Source organism: Catharus ustulatus, chromosome 10, assembly GCF_009819885.2.
Source record: "Catharus ustulatus isolate bCatUst1 chromosome 10, bCatUst1.pri.v2, whole genome shotgun sequence".
In the NCBI taxonomy this organism is placed as follows: domain Eukaryota; kingdom Metazoa; phylum Chordata; class Aves; order Passeriformes; family Turdidae; genus Catharus; species Catharus ustulatus.
In genome coordinates this window covers 26,003,548-26,023,610 of record NC_046230.1, presented here as the reverse complement: position 1 = coordinate 26,023,610, position 20,063 = coordinate 26,003,548, and the positions used below count along the sequence as shown (strand labels likewise).

Below are 20,063 nucleotides of genomic sequence, written 5' to 3'. Positions count from 1 at the left end.
TGCTGCAGCAGATCCCCCAGGAGCTGCCGGGGTGGCTGCAGTGCCCGAGGGATGTCTGTGAGCTGCAGCAGATCCCCCAGGAGCTGCCAGGGTGGCTGCAGTGCCCGAGGGATGTCTGTGTGCTGCAGCAGATCCCCCGGGAGCTGCCAGGGTGGCTGCAGTGCCCGAGGGATGTCTGTGTGCTGCAGCAGATCCCCCAGGAGCTGCCAGGGTGGCTGCAGTGCCCCAGGGATGTCTCTGAGCTGAAGCAGAGTGCAGCAGTTCATTGCCAGAGCCTTCTTCCCACTGTCCCAGAGCCTCACGCTGTTTCTTCAGAGCAGTGTCATCCTGTCCCACGAGCACTTGGAACACCAGAAGATCAGCACCGTACCTGTTGGCTGCCACACATCGGAAGTAGCCCACGTCCCTCTCCGTCACGCCCTGGATTGCCAAGGTGCCGTTGGCAAAAATGCGTTTGTTTCCTGCGGAGTGGCGAAGAACCGTGTGCTCAGGCAGGACCCAGGTGAGGGCAGGGTCCGGGGCAGCCGCGGAGGTGCAGGGCAGGTGCAGGGTGCTGCCCAGGGCAGCGGACAGCCGGGCCCCATTGACCCCGCCGCGCCCCACCGCGGGATCCAGCACGGTGATTCGGAACGCCAGCGCGTCCGCATCGTGCTGGTTGCTGCCGATGCAGAGGTAGAGCCCCGTGTCGAACACATCGGCTGTCCTCAGGGTCAGCAGCCCGCTCTGCAGCACCACGATCCTGCCGTCCTCGCTGAGGTGGGGAGCCCGCACGGCGCTGCCGTCGGCCAGCAGCCACCGCACGGCCGGAGCCGGTTCGCCCACCGCCCGGCAGCCCAGCTCCACCGTGCCCCCCACCAGCACCGTGTGCTCCGTCTGCGTGCTGTTGTCCCTGGAAATGATGGCCCAGCCGTGTCCGGCCGGGCTGTCGGGGCTGGGCAGGCTGAGCCGGGCGCGGGTGGAGTAGCGGACGTGCAGGGCGCTCAGGGTCGTGGCCATCCTGTCCAGCTGCAGGGACACCCGGCTCTGCAGCAGCCAGGCTGGCTCAGCCCGCAGCACCGCCTCGATGCTGGTGAAAAGCTCATCCTTCTCACCGGAGAGCTGCTTGTATTTGTAGCTGACAAAAGGCACGTCGGTTGTCTGCGCGGTTTGCTCCAGCTCCAAAGGAGAGTTGCTGTACAGGGCCAGGATGCTCCAGAGCTGCTGGATGTGTTCATAATCGACAGCGCACACCAGGAATGCTGAGAACGAGGTTTTGAGCACCGTGCTGTGGCCGTTCTTGTCAAACGAGATGGGAGACATTTCCTTTGGTTTCTGGACATCGCAAACCAAGTTGCCTCGATTTCCTGCTTGGTCAGTCAGGTTCAGAACCACAGATCCTATCGGGGCTATCAAGTCCTTGGGTGACACAGAGGTGACATCCCCATCGTCCGGCAGCGTGAGGTTCCTGGATTTCAGGGAGTCCTGGATGACTGGCTTGGTGCAGGTGAAAGATGCAGAAGGAAGATCTGCCAAACTTTTCCCACTGTGATTTCTGGGACTAGCACAGACTGGGCATTGCTGGACACCAGAACTTCTCTCCTTTCTGCACTTTATAACATCTGGAGGGAAGGAAACTTCAGTAAGCCTCTGTGCTACAAGTTTTAGTACTTAAAATGAGATATAGCTACTAACAAGTGGTTCTTTTAAACAAAATAAAACCAAGGCTTGAAGTGACATGTGAATGGCAGCAGTAAAGTCCTGGAGTTCCTTGTTGTTTATTTTCTTTTTAAAGAACCAAGTGCAATGGAGCCCTTGCTCTTGCCAATTCCATGAAAGTTAGCTTGTTCCCTGTGGGTTCTCCTGGTGCACAGAAGCTTTGGACTGGCCAAGGAAAATTCTCCATTAAGAAAATCTGCACTTGGGAATGTGTTAAAACCACTAGATTAATTTAATTCGGGAAACAAAGTGATATTAATCTCTTTATCCTTATCACACCCACCTACAAAACTCCTACCTCCCAGTCTCTTCTGGGAGAGTAAATAGATGAATAAAGGACAGCTGCCTGCCTCAGGAAGGGTGAGATGCCACAAGAGGATCAAAGAGCACAAACAAAGCCTTCAGCTCACCTGGTCTGTCCTGAGCCCACTCTGCAAAGCCCTGCAGGCTGCAGTCGCAGGACCAGGGGTTTCCGTGCAGGTAAATGCTCTCGAGCTCTGACATGTAGGAAAACATTTCTTGTGGAAGTGAGGTCAGCACGTTGTCAGACAGAGAGATGTGCTTCAGGAAGGAGATTCTGAATATCTGGCTGTAGCGCAAGCTGACAAAAGTGTCTGGATGCAGCTGCTGAAGTAAATTTCCATCCAGGTGGACCAACCTCAAGGAGGTGAGTCCATAGAAAACATTGGGATTCACAAATTCAATTTGATTGTGGTCCATATGCAGCCGTACCAAGCTGTTCAGGCCATGAAATACATCCTGCTGCAGCACTCTGACCTTGTTGTAACTCATTTTTAGGACCTGTTCATGAAAAAGTAACAAATGCATAAATATTAAGCCAAGTTAAAGTTATAGGACCCCTAATAAATGCTGCTGAAGGTTGCTCTGTGCAGTGGAAGTTCTTTATCAGACCAGGAATGCCAGGGAACTGGAATTTATTTAAAGAACTGAAGTGTTTATAAGCAGTGTGTTAAGTTTCTGCTCAGTTTGGTCTTTTTTTTCATGAAGGCTAGAAAGGGAGAGGGTTGTACTGAAGAGAAAGAGAAACCTCAATGGAAAACAACCCTCAAAAAGCCCTAAACTGACTAACAAATTAGCAGTGACAGGTTTCCTTTTTCAGACACAGTAGTTAGAGCTTTGCAATCCTTCTCCTCTGTAAAAAGGGAGTTTTGATTGCAGTTGCCTGCTAAGATACAGCTGACAGATATCTACCAATGTGCTCTTTACCCTGTACCTGGGAAGAAGACATTTCCCTTTAGGACGCTGGATTTTGAAGTCTGCTGAGTTTCACGTGAGCAAGATAAGAAAGAGGAAACTGAAATGTTGCAGAAGGCTGCTCTGTGCCTGCTGGCCAGCACTGCTGAAAGCTGTCCTGACAAAAGTCACACTGGGTCATTTAGTTCTTACCTGCAGTGAACGTAAATCACTGAACACCTTCTCAGGGAGGGTGCTGATCTCATTGCTGTGCAGCATCAGCAGCTCCAGTTTCTCCAGGCCAGCAAAGTCCGTGGGGCTGAGTTTCCTCAGGCTGTTGTAGCTGTACAGGATGGGTTTAGTCAGTCCCGGTTTGCAGCTTTTAAATCCAACCAGCCCAAAACAAAAGAATCGCTCTTTGGGAACAGCTAAAGGTAAGCAGCACCTCCCCTTGCCAAGAGGAAACAAAGTCACTCCTTCATGTTAGCACAAAGGGGGGTCACTTTTCCAGGACAGCGTTCTGATGGCAAATTCCCATGGATGGGGCAGGTGACAACAAGCACGAAACACATCTGTGTTCACTTGCTACCACTTCAATGAAAAGTTCCTTGAGATTTTCTGCAGACACATCTGGATGGTTCGAAGGTTATGTGTGTTAAAAGGGATACAGATCAGACAAATATCGCTGATGGGTCTCGTTGTTTGATTAAAGAGAGACAACACTTGCTGGAAATTGCATGAAGGGGCCAAGCCTGGGTCTGATCTATTCCTGCTCCTTTACCCACCCACAGAACGGAACCATCGAGGAGGCTGGCATGGCCAGACAAGCGAAATTTCCCCAGAACTCGGCAGGTGAAAGAATGGGTCCTGACATTGTGGGACATTGTAAGTGACAGAATCACAGGGCAGGCTGAACTGGGAGGGACCCAGAAGGATCCTGAGCCCAGCTTAAGTGACTGGTCTAACCCCCGACCTTGGTGTTACATCACTGCAACGTCTCTGCAGATTTAATACACGTGCTCCTGTTCCAGTTCACTCTCTGAGCTCTGGACTAGCCTTTCCCGGAGAGAAATCTATTCCAGACTTCTTCCAGGTTCCATGCTACAGACACAACGTGCTCAGGTAATGTAAATATAAGCTCAAAACTTCCTGAAGTTCTCGTGTGCCCTTTGCTAGACCCCAAGATTTCTCCTTTCTGTGGGTGGTCTCAGGCTTTGCTGGCTCAGCCACCGCTGAGCACTGCAGAACACTAAACTCTGCAGACTTACCTATTCGATTAATTTTTATCCCTAAATCCAGGAGGTTAGTTACTGCTGTGCGAAGTGCTGGAAGGCCAGAGGGTTCGGGGGTTCGGGGCTCAGGGTGCACGTACCCCAGGTTGATGCGCTGCGCGCCGGGCGGGATGCGCGGGGGCACGGCGCTCAGGTAGCGGAAGGTGCAGTGCAGCTCGGCGGGGCCGTGGCAGGCGCAGGGCCGGGGACAGGCGCTGGTGGCCCGGACGGAGGCCAGGCAGGCCAGCAGGGCCCCCAGGAGGGTGCCCAGCCAGCGGGGCCGCTCCGTGCGCGGGGTCCCCATCCTGCGGGGATCCTAGGCTGCCATCCCCAGCGTCGGGCGGGTTCCTGCGGGGAAACAGAGCACACGGGCACTCACGGCGCCGGCCGAGCACAGCCGCCCGGCTTTAAGCCATTGGCAAAAAAGAATTCTTGACTTGAAAGAGAAACCCGCCCACGAACCAGCCCCCAGACTCTCGGGTTTCCCCGCAGTGGGGGATCTGTGTCAGATCTAAAGCGCTGTCATTTCTCAGCTGCCCCGCTTGCCCCTGTCCGGCGCGATGTGCCGGCGCTGCCGCTCGCAGGAAGAGCTGGAATTCCGCAGGGATCCCGGGCAGCTGCAGCCGGTGCCGCCCGTGCGTCCCAGCCCCGGACCCGGCCCGGCTCTGCCGAGCGCTCCCGGCCCGCCGGCGGCTCATCCCCCGGAGGCGGCTCCACACGTCAGCTGCTTCCCCGCCAGGAGCGATTCCAGCCCAAATTAACTCATTTCGCATCCCTCGCACAAACCCTCGGCGCCTCCCCGGGAGCAGGATCGGGATCGGGACCGGGACCGGGACCGGCCGCACGCTCCCACCTGCGCGTTCCGGGCCGGCGGGGCAGGGACAGACCCGACACCGGCTCGTCCTCCCAGGGGCACACCCGGGCTCCCCCAGCCCGACCGGCACGGGGGGATCGCTGCGAGGAGGGACCGGAGAAGTGCCCGAGCCGCTGCCGGCTCTCCGGGGATGCTGCGGGACCGGCACCGCCGCTGCATCCGCGCCCCGCACGGGAACCCTGTATGGGAACCCCTAATGGGAACCCCTTATGGGAACCCCTCTGGGAACCCCTAATGGGAACCCCTAATGGGAACCCCTCATGAGAACCCCTCATGGGAACCCTGTATGGGAACCCTATATGGGAACACCGAACAGGAACCCTGTATGGGAACTCCTAATGGGAACCCCTAATGGGAACCCTGCATGGGAACCCTGTATGGGAACCCCTAATGGGAACCCTGCATGGGAACCCTGTATGGGAACCCCTAATGGGAACCCCTAATGGGAACCCCTCATGGGAACCCTGTATGGGAACCCCTAATGGGAACCCTGTACGGGAACCCTGTATGGGAACACCTCTGGGAACCCTGTATGGGAACTCCTCATGGGAACCCCTCATGGGAACCCCGCACGGGAACCCTGTATGGGAACCCTGTATGGGAACCCCTAATGGGAACACCTCATGGGAACCCCGCACGGGAACCCTGTACGGGAACCCTGTATGGGAACCCTGCATGGGAACCCCTAATGGGAACCCCTCATGGGAACCCTGTATGGGAACCCTGTATGGGAACCCCTAATGAGACCCCTCATGGGAACCCCACACGCTCCCCCTCACCCCCCAAACTGTGACTCCTTCAGCCCGGTTTTGGAGGACAATTTCCTCTCGTTGCTGTCAGTGCTTCAGGAGCTTTTTTCGGCTCAGAGGTGTCTGTAACAGCCACAGCCCGCCAGCACCTCCGTGCTGTGTCACTTCAGGGAAACCCTCCTCCTAGGAATTCGACTGGGGATGTAAAGGCAATACAGAATTTGGAAAGATAAAGCCTCAAAAATGTATTTAAAGGTTCTAAAATTGTTCAGATGAGTTCAAAATGCAGTGTGAGCTGCGGGAGCTCAGGAGGGCTGGCAGGGATGGGGCGCTCTGTGTAAGCCATTAGAACTTGTGGAATTCTCTGGCTGGTGTTTGTTCCATCTCACTGAGACAGGGGTGGTGTCACCTTGACTCAGCACAGGAGCTGGGCCAAGGAACACTGACCCCTCGTGTGCCTGGCGCTTTGGGGCTCAGAAAAAAGAACAACGCCTCCACTCAGCCCTGCACCAAATCCTGAGGGGGCATTTTAGGTGCTACCCTGGGAACAGGGAAAATCTCCCACTGAATTCTGTTCCCCTGAGTGCTAGAAGGCTGTTGTTAGGTGCATTTTCTCCATGTTAATTACTGTCTGAAAAGCAAGGATCAATTGCTTTCTTTCAGTTCATGGAAGTTTTTCTTCTGGATGACTGAGGTCAAGGCGTCTGGAGTGACACATTCCAATGCTGTGCTTCTGTGACTTTAAACATGAGGTAAGAGACATTTTAAAGTGATTTTACCAGTCTCCATAATCTGTAGACATGGTCGACAAGGAACTGAAGTCACTTCTAAGAACATTTTCCAAAATCACGTATCTGAAAATCTGCATTAAAGTAAAACCAAACATTTCAGACTTACGTGGACCTTGTCAATAGTTTAAGAGCAGGGTTTTCATCTCAGGATGTGCTGTCTGTTGTCATTAAGCTGCAGCTCTCACTTCTGAGAGGCAGAGCATTAAATTACAAGAGATACAAAGTTCTCCCTCCGGAAGGTGGCTGAGGAACATGTGGAATATTTTATTACAATGTGGCTGGGATTTCCCGAGAACACAATGGTTGTACAAGCCCGTGCTGAGCTCCTGCTTTGCTGGCAATTCTGGCCCGTGTCTGACTTCAAGACATTGGTTTAGCTGGAATTCATTACTGGGGAGAATGAAGCGAGCTTTTTGTTAAGTGAAACTATATTTTGGCAAGAAAGTGTGACTGAGCGTGAGCTCAGGAGTGCTGGGAAGAGGAAAACTGAGTGAAGGAAGTGTTTGTGCACTGCATCTGCACAGCAAATTGTACCTATCAAAACTGGAGCACAATTTCTGCTCGTTTCCCAGCAGTTCAGCTCCTACTGCACCTTTCTGAGCTGCTGCACAGCTCAGCCCTGTGGGCAGGTGGGCAGAGACCTGCCCAGGGGTGCACAAACACCTGGGGTGGCACAAGGACACAGCCCTGGGCCAGGCTGTCAGGGTGACACTGCTGCTGTGAGGCCAGCACTGAGCTCTGTGTCCAGCAAACCCCTGAGCCCTGCTCAGCACTGAGCTCTGTGTCCAGCAGCCCCACTGGTGCTGTGAATTCAGCACTGAGCTCTGTGTCCAGCAGACCCCACTGGTGCTGTGAATTCAGCACTGAGCTCTGTGTCCAGCAGCCCCACTGGTGCTGTGAATTCAGCACTGAGCTCTGTGTCCAGCAGACCCCACTGGTGCTGTGAATTCAGCACTGAGATCTGTGTCCAACAGACCCCACTGGTGCTGTGAATTCAGCACTGAGATCTGCATCCAGCAGACCCCACTGGTGCTGTCAGGTCAGCACTGAGCTCTGTGTCCAGCAGACCCCACTGGTGCTGTGAATTCAGCACTGAGCTCTGTGTCCAGCAGCCCCACTGGTGCTGTGAATTCAGCACTGAGATCTGTGTCCAGCAAACCCCACTGGTGCTGTGAATTCAGCACTGAGCTCTGTGTCCAGCAGCCCCACTGGTGCTGTGAATTCAGCACTGAGCTCTGTGTCCAGCAGACCCCACTGGTGCTGTGAATTCAGCACTGAGCTCTGTGTCCAGCAGACCCCACTGGTGCTGTGAATTCAGCACTGAGCTCTGTGTCCAGCAGACCCCACTGGCCCTGGCTCTGTCCCAGCCCAGCCCAACAGCCCAGCACAGCCAGCCCTCCCCAGCACTCACCCACCCACCCTGCCAGAGCCTGCATGGGGATCCTGCTTTGCTTTCCTCCTGCTTTGCTGTTTCTCTGTTCACTCTTTAAATGAAGATTTGCTTTTTCTCCTTCCTCAGTGAAAGTGGAAAAAGACTCAAGCTTCAGGGAATGGAGTCAGAGAAAGCAAATGATGGATGGGAGGAATGATTCTTTTCTTCCTAGGAGATGGAAATAGGCTCACTTTTCAGGCAGGGACTCTGCATGTCTAGTGGGCAGCCTGTTCATTGATGATGGTGCTGGTTCCCTGGCACAGCAGCAGAGCCCAGGGGAGGCTGGATGCAGCTCATGCCCAGCAGGGGTTGATACGTGGGGCTCTGGCTCATCAGGGGATCTTCAGCTTCCTTCAATAAATTAATGGTGGGGCTGATCTACAGACCTGGGATCCTGACAGAAAGAGTGGATGATCTCTTCATTTACAGGAGTCAATAGAAATGATATATTAAGGAGGCAGAACACAGCTTTGGAGAGCAGCACCCTGGTGTGTTCCATGCAAAAGGGGGTTTATGCAATTCTGATCTTAATTAGGTACTTGAATTATGTATCTGGGTTTTGTTTGATGATGTTTGGTTTTTAATTTGTTCTTCCACTGCAGACATTGCCTGTCCCTCCCTCATCCCAGTGCTCTTTGTGATACAGTCCCAGCTGTTTCCCAGGCCAGCCCTGCAGGTGCCTCTGCTCCGGCCACACAGCGTTCCCACTCTGCCTCACTTTGCCCCTCCTCATGCTCTCTCTCCTCTCCACATTGTGCCAATTCTCCTTAAAGGCCCTTTGCAGAATGTTTTCATGTTGTTCTTTTCCTTCACAGCTTCTTGCTGGCCGAATTCTTTCACTGCCTCAGTGGGTTGCTGGATGCCTTGAAAAGGATGACATGACCCTCCAAGTGCCTTGTTGGGAATTCTCAAAATAACACTCGTAGGTACAACTCTCCTGTGGCTCAAGGCCATGGTCAGGCATTTCAGCTCCATTGTAAGGAGCTGGACAAGCTCCCAGCAAAGCAGCAACCACTTCTGGAAGCACGGCTGGCATTTGGAGCTGCCGGTGTATTTGTGCAAATATTGATTTTGGGACAGCAGAGCTGTCTGCGTGGGCAGCGTGGTGCTGAGCACGGGGCAGGGAGTGCTGCACTCCAGGAAACCAAGCAGCACATCAGAGGAATGTGGTTGTAAAGGGGACTGGGCCACAGCTGCCTTCCTGTCCCCCCTGTCCCCTCCTGTCCCCAGCAGTGCCCTGCAGCTCCGTGCTCCAGATCCCTTCTGGTCTCCCTGTGCTCCCTCAGCCTGGGCTGGAGGCAGTCCAGCTCCTGCTGGGTGGGATGGGCTCTTGTTGATGTCCACACTGGGTGTGAAGGGCCAAGGACCCCCAGGGCTGCTGCTTTTGAGCTTCATGCAGCAGAGATGACCTGGGCTCTGTAAATCAGCCACACGGAGCTGCTGCTGGGTGCATCCCATCCCTGTATCCCATCCCTGTATCCCATCCCTGTATCCCATCCCATCCCTGTATCCCATCCCTGTATCCCATCCCTGTATCCCATCCCTGTATCCCATCTCTGTATCCCACCCCATCCCTGTATCCCATCCCTGTATTCCATCCCATCCCATCCCATCCCATCCCATCCCATCCCATCCCATCCCATCCCATCCCATCCCATCCCATCCCATCCCTGTATCCCATCCCTGTATCCCATCCCTGTATCCCATCCCTGTATCCCATCCCTGTATCCCATCCCATCCCATCCCATCCCATCCCATCCCATCCCATCCCTGTATCCCATCCCTGTATCCCATCCCTGTATCCCATCCCTGTATCCCATCCCATCCCTGTATCCCATCCCATCCCATCCCATCCCTGTATCCCATCCCATCCCATCCCATCCCTGTATCCCATCCCATCCCTGTATCCCATCCCTGTATCCCATCCCATCCCTGTATCCCATCCCATCCCATCCTATCCCATCCCATCCCATCCCATCCCATCCCATCCCATCCCATCCCATCCCATCCCATCCCATCCCATCCCATCCCATCCCATCCCATCCCATCCCATCCCATCCCTGTATCCCATCCCTGTATCCCATCCCATCCCAGCCCCGCTGAGCTGATCAAGCTCTGCATTTTCTTGTCTGGAGGGCTGTGACACCTTTGTGTGTGCAGGGGCAGCTGCCGGAGGTGGGCACGGAGGGAGGGGCTGTCTGCCCCTGCAGGTCAGTGTTTAACACTCTTTAACCCTGGCTGTGCAAGATCTGCTCTCCTCATAACTGGGAGAGCCCTGCGTGGTTCCCTGTTTGATCTGCAGGGACACGGGTTCCCTGTTTGATCTGCAGGGACAGGGGCTCCCTGTTTGATCTGCAGGGACAGGGGCTCCCTGTTTGATCTGCAGGGACAGGGGCTCCCTGTTTGATCTGCAGGGACAGGGGCTCCCTGTTTGATCTGCAGGGACACTCCAGCCGTGGTTCCTGTGCTCCCAGGGAGAGCTTTCATCTCCTGTCAGCAGGGACAGGCACCTGCAGCCCCACTGCAGGCACCCCTGCTAAAGCACTTCTGCAGCTGTGGGCTGGGTGCTTTCAACATCATCTCAAACATCAGCTGGAGCGGTTTTTTCATGGTTTGAATTGCAAAAGCAGCACTGACCCACATTTTGGAGGTCTCTGTCCTGCCCTCTGGAGTTGTTTTGTGGGGTGATCAATCAGGCACATTCCTGTTTCTTGATGGCCACCATACATCATGGATTTAATGCACAGGATAAGGCAGCAAGCTTACAAACCCACAGCCCCATAACCTACAGGTTAATGCAGCAGCTAAAGGAAAATGTTCTGCAGCTCATTAACCAGAACCTGAATGCCCCCCAGCCTACTGAAAGCAAACCAAAAGCTGAGCTTTGCTGCACAATTTTTGCTTGTCCTGGAATAACAATTTGTGATGTGCTCAGATGGCCCTGCACACTGCTCTTTGATTCAGCTTTTAAATTATTGAAAAAGCAAACAGAAACCCCCCACAAAAAAACCTAACCAACCCCACCCTCACCCAAAGAAGGCAGCCCTGGATAAGGGAAATGAGGGATGGATTTTTATTCCCAAGTTACAGGTCAGAGTGTGTTTCTGAATTATGCTTTATTTCCCAGTGACAATTAAATAAACAATTTCAAAGCAGAGTCCAGGTGTCAGCTGCAGCCTTTCCCCTGCTCCCTGCCCATCTGGTTGGTGCTCTCTCAGCTTGTCAGCAGCTCTGATCAGCCAGGGCTCTGCATTATTTTCAGGTGCCAGCAGGGTGAGGCACAGCTGCTGCCAGGCACAAAACCCCAGGACTATTTAGGGCAGGCACAGGTCAGCCCCTGTTTGCCTGGGGCAAGAGTTCCCTGGTTTGAGGCTCGGGATTGAAAACCAGCAATAGCAGGGTGTGAGAAGCCTCAAGAGTGTAGGAATTCCTATGTGAGTCTTCAAAAGTCAAGGTCAAGACCAGAAAATGCGAGTTCCTCTGGGCTGAGCTGTGGGACAGGGGAAGCACGGATGCTGTGCTGCAGGTAAGGGAGCCCCAGTGCTGCCCTGGGCTCTTCGTGGGGCAGCACAGGGAGCAGGAGAGTGTTTTAAATATCATTTAAAATAAATGTCATTTGCTTGCTGAACTTGCCGTGGTGGCCACACAGAATTGGGCTGGACTGTTCCAGTGAGTTTAACTTGCATTAGAAGATTTTCCTGCTGTAGCTATGCCAGCACAAGTAACTGTGTGGGCTCTGGGGCTGGGTGTGCTGAATGAAGCACACTGGGGTTGTGGGGAGCTGGCACTGATGAGCTGATCAAGGCAGAGGGGATGGTCACTTGCTTAAAACCTTCAGCTCTAAGTGATGCAATATTTTTTCTCTTGAATTGTATGTACAGAATTGTTTGGGAGAGGAAGGCATGTGAAAGTGTGATATGGATTAAAAAGTGAAAAGTGGGGAGTTCAAACTTGTTATTTTCTAATTTTTCTCTATTTCTATGTTCAGCAGAGTAATTCTCCACTACTTCTAAGTAGTCAAGAATATCTAGTTTAAAATCCCTTAAAAATTGTAATTCTCCTAATTGAAACAATGAGATCATGGCTGGATGATGATCTCCCACTGTCTCTTCTGCTACTTTTGTCTTAGCAATATTTTCCTATGGCTTCTTTAGTGGCTCACAGGGACTCTGCTGTGTGGCTGCTGCCTTTCCAAAGCTCTGGTAGTGGCTGTGTCCTATGGCAAATTAAACACCATGAACTGCTCTGCTGTGAGCTGTGGATGTGGGGTGGTTCAGCATTTAAACCATGCTAAAGCTGGGGTGTCACTTATTAGACTTAATAAGTTTATTTGTGTTATGGTTTAAAGTGGATCACCCCAGGCAAAATCGAGATCTAGTCAGACAACCACAAACATCTCCAGATGAGGTTTCTGAAGTCTGTGCTGGCTAATTATGCTCCAGCATTGAGTAATATTCTGCAGTTTCTTTCTCTGTGTTCTGCAGACTGCTTGTCCAGGTTGTGTTTAACCTCATGCTTGTGCAGAGAAGCGTTTGAACTGTTACACAAAGCAAACAACTTGGCATTTTTTTTGAATGGGTGTTCTCAAGTGTGATGCTAGAGGTGTCTGGAGTCTGCTGAAGCACATGCCGAAGGTCACTGTGACAGGTGACACGGCTGGAGGTGTCAGGCAGGAGTGGCCTGGGCAGGCTGAGGGGATGCACAGGAGCAGCAGTGCTGGGCTGCAGGGACACCTGGGCATCCCCAACAGACAGGAAAGGGGCTGGATAAAGACCTGTGCTACTGGCTACAAGGAAGGGAGTAAACTTGAATTAATTACATCACTAAACGTATTTCTAGAATGTTTAGAGCTTTATCTCAGAGCTCTAAGCTATGGATGTATTGGTGTTGGCTTAGACCCAGGTCCCCTGGGCCCAGAGGTTCCTATAAATTATTTCCATCAGTGAATTCCCCTCCAGCTCCAGGAAACCAGAGTCCAACCTGGCACACCAAAGAGGTTTATAAACTTATATTTGTAAGAGCATTTATTTACCTGGGGATGCCTTTTGGTGCTTGCCATTGCACCCCAGGTGAGGAACAGGAGCTTGAACCCTGTCCTGTGCCAGCTTGAGCCCTGCCCTGGGCTCTGGCTCCATTCTGGGTGTTTTGGGACCAGGGGAATGGGGCAGGAGGTGCCATCCTGCCCCCTGAGCTGGGGGATGGGGCTGGGCACCCCTCGGCAGCTGGATGGAACAAAAGCTTTCTGTTAGGGGCAGGGTGAGGCAGAAGGGGCTGGTGAGGGGCAGAGCACGGCTCCCTGGGGTCTGCTCTCTGTTCCATTTGTTTTGGAAGCTGTTTCAGGCCCTGCTGTGTTGGTTTGTGCCGGAGCTGTCAGTGGGATCGAATGTCTTTCCCATTCCTGAAGCAGAAACTCTGCAGGGATGAATGCTGCACACTATTCCAAAACACCCTTTTCTTCCATGAAAGCCTCCTATGGAATATCCAGCTGCTGTGCTGGAAGTCAGGAAATCTGATGCTTTAGTACATATCAGAATACAACCAACCTCCATTTATTCCCCTTACATCTTACTCCGGTTTCTTGCCTCCCTGTTGCTGTTGGCACAACTCTTAATGCAAATTCCGTGGTTTTGGGGAGCACAGGGCAGGGGCAGTGCTGGGACAGCCCCTGGTGCCAGGCTGGGGGAGCACAGAGCCCTGCCTGGCATCTCGGGGGCAGGAGAGGCTGCAGGGTCCCCTGGGACACCTGGGCAAGCAGGGATCCTCTGTCAGCAGCCAGGGATTTGGGATCCCTTCATTCAGCCCAGCAGGATCTGGTTTTATTTATCCTGAGAGGGATGTGGGATAGAGAGCACTTGGAAGCAGCTCGACAGCCACTAAAATAAATGTTCTTTTCTGTTTATTCCTTGGCTTGCATCCGGAAATCAAATGTGCTGCATTAGGAATCTCAAACTTTGTCTTACCGAGTCTTTAATTGAATACAGCTCGACCCCAAAAGCATGACTGACTTCTGTTGCTGCACTAGGAAAAATCGTGGATTTCAGAGAGGCTGTGGGTACCACACATTGCTGCTGTAGGTACAATACATCTGAAAAAAACCTTTGCTTCCATCAGGATGGCAAGGACTCTAGTTTTGAATGGTTGAATCTAGCAACAGGAAATAATCACACCAATAAAGACTTTAATGCTGGTCTTGGGTAAAACTACAGCAAGTTGTGAATGCAGGCTGAGAGCTTTCTGTTTAAAGCTGGCAAGTGTCTGCTAAAAACTGGTAAATTTTCCACAACAGTCAGCTTAATGCTGCATTTTTTACGTAAAGAAAGTTGTTGAATCAAGCTGAAAGGAATGTGTCCTTAATTCTTTCAGCAATTCTTGAGCCACACGTTCAGCAGCTCTGCTCACAAACCCCAGCAAAGCTGTTCTTATTGCTACATTTGCCTCAATTTCCTGTTTTCCAGCCTTTTTTGAGTTGCAGAGAAAATGTTTTATTCCTCAGTGCTGTCTCAGGGCTGAAGTCCTTGTCAGTGTGAGTGCAGAAATTATTTCCCAGGGAAGTTCAGCTCTGCCAGGTGCTGTACCCTGGGCTGGAGCTGTGTGGCAGAAGCTGATCTGGAGCGAAGTCCAGCTGGTTTGTCCTGCTGGATTGTCCCTGCCAGCCCTCAGCCAGCGGGGGCTTGTGCAATTAAACAGTTTTTAAACCTCTGCCAGCATGTTAATAAAGCCTTGTTTATGTGCAAAGCACTTGGAAAACAACTCCAAACACTGGGTTTATTTGCAGTAAATGTTGTATTTAATCACAGAAGATTTTCATGTGAATTTGCAGACATTATGCACACTCTGGCTTTGGTTCATGCAGAGAAGCAGGCTCTGGTTACCTGCTGAAGGGGTGAGTGGGTGGTTCTAGAGCAGCTTCCTCCCACTCCTCCTCCTCTCTCTGTGCTGTGCCTTGGTGCTGTCCATGAGCAGCTCAGGGCAGGGATGGCAGCAGCCCCAAAGCAATTCTGCCCTTCCCTCTTCTCCAGGAGGAGCTGTGCCCCTCAGAGCAGCTGAAGGGAGCTTTCCCAGCCAGTGTCAATGGATGGGGGAACCCAAACCTGTACCTGGGAAAAACTGCTGGTTTTCCAGCATTTCAATTAAATGTAGCTTTTCCTTTTCTAGTAAAGGGCTTTCAGAATTCCTTAGCACTGTAAGAATGAAAAAGGACAGCTTGGCTTCTCTTTCCTTTTCTAAGAGACTCAGCTCACTTCTGAGTCCTTCCTGGAAAAACATTTTCTGATGTTGAAATTAGCCCAGGCCAGAGTCGCTGCCTGGGAGTACTTAGCTGTAAATTCACATGCTCTTGGCCTCTGGTTTGCTTTATCTCCTGTGTGTTCAGCAGAGAGCCTTTGGCTTTGCTCCGCTTTTGCTGACAATGTGAGGTCCAAAGTGACTTCCCCAGAAGGGAGTTAGTCTGAGATTAAACATCGTGTGTGTTGGGCAAAACTGGCAATTTCTGATTGTGTGATGGCATGATGGCTGAGTGAAAAATGACATAAATAACATTTTATTGCAGTTTAGTCCTTGTGAGCAGCACCAAGTGTCTGTGAGATTCCCACTGGGAACTGCAATTCCTGCAGCCTGGAGCAGGGAGGACACAGGGACAAGGGGGGGTATCAGGGACAAGGGGGGGATGTCAGGGACAAGGGGGAGCTACTGCAGCCCCCAACCCTTGGGAGGGTCTGTCCTGCTGGCTCTGGGTGACAGGGTGCCCTTGGGAGGGTCAGTCCTGCTGGCCCTGGGTGACAGGGTGTCCTTGGGAGGGTCTGTCCTGCTGGCCCTGGGTGACAGGGTGTCCTTGGGAGGGTCTGTCCTGCTGGCCCTGGGGTGACAGGGTGTCCTTGGGAGGGTCTGTCCTGCTGGCCCTGGGTGACAGGGTGTCCTTGGGAGGGTCTGTCCTGCTGGCCCTGGGTGACAGGGTGCCCTTGGGAGGGTCTGTCCTGCTGGCCCTGGGTGACAGGGTGTCCTTGGGAGGGTCTGTCCTGCTGGCCCTGGGTGACAGGACCCTGCACTCCTTGGCTGTGTCTGTGAGTGCTCCTGGCTGGGTGTGGGCACATCCCACCAGTGCCTGGCCAGCGGCACCTCCGGGCTCCTGGTGCTGCTTTCCAAGGGGAAATGTCCCTCAGGGGGGGTGAAGGGAGCACTGGGAATGGGGAATCCACAGCTGCCAGGTTGTGCCGGGCTCAGGTTTTGCCAGGCTGTGCCAGGCCCTGGGCTCAGGCTGTGCTGGGCTCAGGTTTTGCCAGCCCTGGGCTCAGGCCGTGCCAGGCTCAGGTTTTACCAGGCCCTGGGCTCAGGCTGTGCCAGGCTCAGGTTTTGCCAGGCCCTGGGCTCAGGCTGTGCCAGGCTCAGGTTTTGCCAGGCTGTGCTGGGCTCAGGCTGTGCCAGGCTCAGGCTTTGCCAGGCTCTGGGCTCAGGCTGTGCTGGGCTCAGGCTTTGCCAGGCCCTGGGCTCAGGCTGTGCCAGGCTCTGGGCTCAGGCTGTGCCGGGCTCAGGCTGTGCCAGGCTCAGGTTTTGCCAGGCCCTGGGCTCAGGCTGTGCCAGGCTCAGGTTTTGCCAGGCCCTGGGCTCAGGCTGTGCCAGGCTCAGGTTTTGCCAGGCTGTGCCGGGCTCAGGCTGTGCCAGGCTCAGGTTTTGCCAGGCTGTGCTGGGCTCAGGCCGTGCCAGGCTCAGGTTTTGCCAGGCTGTGCCGGGCTCAGGCTGTGCCAGGCACTGGGCTCAGGCTGTGCCAGGCTCAGGTTTTGCCAGGCTGTGCCAGGCTCAGGCTGTGCCAGGCTCAGGCTGTGCCAGGCCCTGGGCTCAGGCTGTGCCAGGCTCAGGCTGTGCCAGGCCCTGGGCTCAGGCTGTGCCAGGCTCAGGTTTTGCCAGGCTGTGCCAGGCTCAGGCTGTGCCAGGCTCAGGTTTTGCCAGCCCTGGGCTCAGGCTGTGCCAGGCTCAGGTTTTGCCAGGCCCCAGGCTCAGGCTGCCTCCCAGACTCCCTCTGCTCCCTCCATCCACCTCTGATGCTACAAGAACAAGAAACATCTGGCAGAGAGGCCACGTAGCTCAAACCTTCTAAGTGCAGATGCTTTGCAGAGTTGTGTACAAATGTGGAGCTGGAGTTTTCTTTGTTGTTGGACCATCTGACACTTCCCCTGTGCTGAGCCCCTGCTCTACCTGGCATTCCTGTATGGAAGGTCTCCCCTGGCTTTCCCCTTTCCCCTGGCACTGCTGGCTCAAGTATAAACCGAGCTGAGAGTGCCACAGGGCTCACCCTGCTCCTGCTGGCAACTTCTGCTTGTGACTACGTGTAGAAAATACCTGGTGGGTTGTGTATGAGCTGGAGTTAATTTCTAGGTCGTGGTGAGTGGGGATGAGGGGCCAAATTCTGATCCAGTGATGACATGGGTAAACTCCCACTGATTTCCAAAGACTGAATTGGCTGAAGAGGGCCGGGGTTTGCAAATCCAAGTGCCTCTGACAAACACATTTGGCTCACTTTCTGCCAGCACTCCATTATTTTTTCCCCAATTCAGATGTTTATGTGAGTGCTTGCTGGCTCGAGAGGCTGGATGTGTCTGGATGTATTTGAGGGTATAAATGAAACTAAACATATCTAGCAAATGCCATCAGCACTGCTCAGCTGGAGGAGCCTTGCAGAGCTCCGGTACCCTTGTCTCACAGCTCTGCTCCTCCTGGCTGGGAGGGTGCAGGTTTCTTGTGAGAGTTCCCACAGCTGCCACCTCTCAAATCTGCACATGGCTTTACCCCAGTGAGCCTGAAATGGCAACCAGGTCCTTGTAATGGCACCAAAATTTATGGTGGGCAGAAATGCTCAGGGACAAAACCCTCTCATATCATTTGTAGAAATGATTTTTGGAAGCATGAGAAGTGCTGATATTGGTGGCACATGTCTGTAACAAGCAGTGTAAAGCAAATTTGGGGCCAGAACCCTTCCTGCAGGTCCTGCACTGAGCCAGGGTGATTTGTTTATCCTGATTTTGAGATAAGCAACTGTTGTGGTTTAAGCCCCAGCCAAAACCAGCACAGCAGTGTGTGTGCAACAGTTTTTATATTTTTATTCCTTGTATTAAAAAGACAATAAAATTTATCTATATGGCTGTGAGAGCAGCAGTCACCTCAGGGAAATGTGCTTTCAGTAGCAGGAGTGTAGGAGTGACACGTGGGGGGAGAGCATAAAACCAGGCATAAACACCTTCAACACCTTCCCCTGACCAGGGTGTTCAGGGAACTGCCAGAAAGTGCAAAGTTCTGACGGTGTGGGTGGCTGAAAAGGGGGCACACAGCTGAGAGGGGTTTGCACCAAAAGCTTCACCAAAGTCCCTTCCTTCAGAGCAACTCTGGTGCTGCATGGAGGGAACGTTTTGCCTTCATTGCAGAGGGAATATTTTGCCTTCATTTCCTTTCTGGCCTGGCTTGTCGGGGGATGTGGAGATTTTCTCTGTCCTTCTGGATGTACACGCTGTTCTTTGCTGTTTTTCTGCTCACCAGTATTATGAGCTGTAATCTTGTGTTAAAACCAAAGCAGTGCAGCAGCCAGCAGGGAGTCCAGGAGTGCTGCATGTCACACACTGCCACAGTTGTTCACCCACTGCACTGAGCACTTGGACTCATTGATGCTTCCCGAGATGTCAAATGCTCTCCTGGCTTTTCTTTGCAGTTTCCTGGGAGTTTTTCTGCTGTAGTCTCTCCCTGTGGTCACTGCCACATGTGCAACGTTCTGGGATGTCAGTGAGCATCTCCTGGGGCCTCTCTTTGCTCTGTGCAGGTGAAGCCCAGAATATCCCAGGAAGTTTTTCCTTCCTGAGCTGATGGGAGGAGGATGGATGTTGTTGCCTTCCCCCCCTGCAATAACAGGTTGTGTTTGATTTGTTCATAGGTGTCATTGGGAGGCTGTGATACATTTCCAGGTGTAGTTTTTGAAATACTTTTATTTCAAGACCAAGACATTCAGAGAGCCTGAGTAACATGTCTCACTCATGGCTCATTCCCAGAGACAGTGATTTCCTTGGCTGGGATCCAGCTCTCATTCCTGCCTTCAGAAGATGTGACCAAGGGAAGTGCTGACCTGCTGGGGGTCCCACAGGTGGTGAGGAGGGGTCAGACTGGACCCTGGGATGGGCAATTCAGCCACGTTTGAGTGACCAGTCTGCTCCTGGAGTGTCAGCTCTGGCTTGTGAGCACCGCTGGGATAAACTGGCTCTGGGAGCTGAAGCCAGAATTTGTTTTTAGCCAGAAAGAATGCAGTCCATGGAAAAACCATAAAAATTTCTGGTTGTGGCAGGATTACAGCAGGGCTGACAGTGAAAGTTCCTGCTTGGAGCAGGATTACAGCAGGAATGAAATTTTTCAGGAACTCAGAGTTTCCACTCAAATGCAGACATTGATAATTTCATATTTGCCTCTTTCTGGCTTGAAGTCAATCCCTTTCTGAATTTGATTTTTCTGTTTTTTAGAAGCTAAATCTTCTGTAATGCATTTTATATTTTTTTTTTAAAAAGCCTTTTTGTTGCAAAATTGTATTTTATTAGAGCTAGCAAAACTACAGGTGAAGGTGCCTTTATTTTGGAATGTAGTGTAACCAGTGTCACTCAGGACTGCTCCATGTTTAGGTTCAGTCCTGCTGGAGTCCAGCCTGGCAGCTCTGCCTCTCCCAAAGGGTGAGGCTGCTCCTGTCCCAGGAGCTGGGCACAGCTCCCTGTCCCACTCTGGGGACATTTCCCTGCCCCAGGAGCTGGGCACAGCTCCCTGCCCCACCCTGGGGACATTTCACTGCCCCAGGAGCTGGGCACAGCTCCCTGCCCCACTCTGGGGGCATTTCCCTGCCCCACACTGGGGACATTTCCCTGCCCCACTCTGGGAGCAGGATGGACCCAAGGGACACACTCAGGGCAGGGTCCCCAGAACCCCTGCGTGCCCAGGGTGTGCTGCTGACCCTTCCCTTGTGTCCCAGTGCCAGGGTGGGTGTGCAGCCCCTGCTGCCACAGCCCCAGAGCCCAGGGGAGCAGTCTGGGGATGACTGCA

The 20,063-nt window shown here is 53.0% G+C and overlaps 2 protein-coding genes across 2 annotated transcripts; both read right to left on the bottom strand.

The window, feature by feature from the left end:
- Positions 1-147: 147 nt before the first annotated feature.
- On the bottom strand, positions 148-1,635 carry LOC122149421 (immunoglobulin superfamily member 10-like; the record flags this gene model as incomplete). Its single annotated transcript, XM_042779607.1, has 1 exon — positions 148-1,635. A coding segment is annotated over one exon (1,488 nt), but the record flags the coding sequence as incomplete, so codon positions are not given.
- Positions 1,559-4,464, bottom strand: LOC117000882 (immunoglobulin superfamily member 10-like). Its single transcript, XM_033068938.2, has 3 exons — positions 4,262-4,464; positions 3,103-3,232; positions 1,559-2,496 (listed from the first exon to the last, which is right to left on the bottom strand). Exons 1-3 carry the CDS (start codon positions 4,462-4,464, stop codon positions 2,047-2,049), a joined length of 783 nt encoding a protein of 260 aa, XP_032924829.1. The 3' UTR covers positions 1,559-2,046.
- Between the last annotated feature and the right edge of the window lie 15,599 nt (positions 4,465-20,063).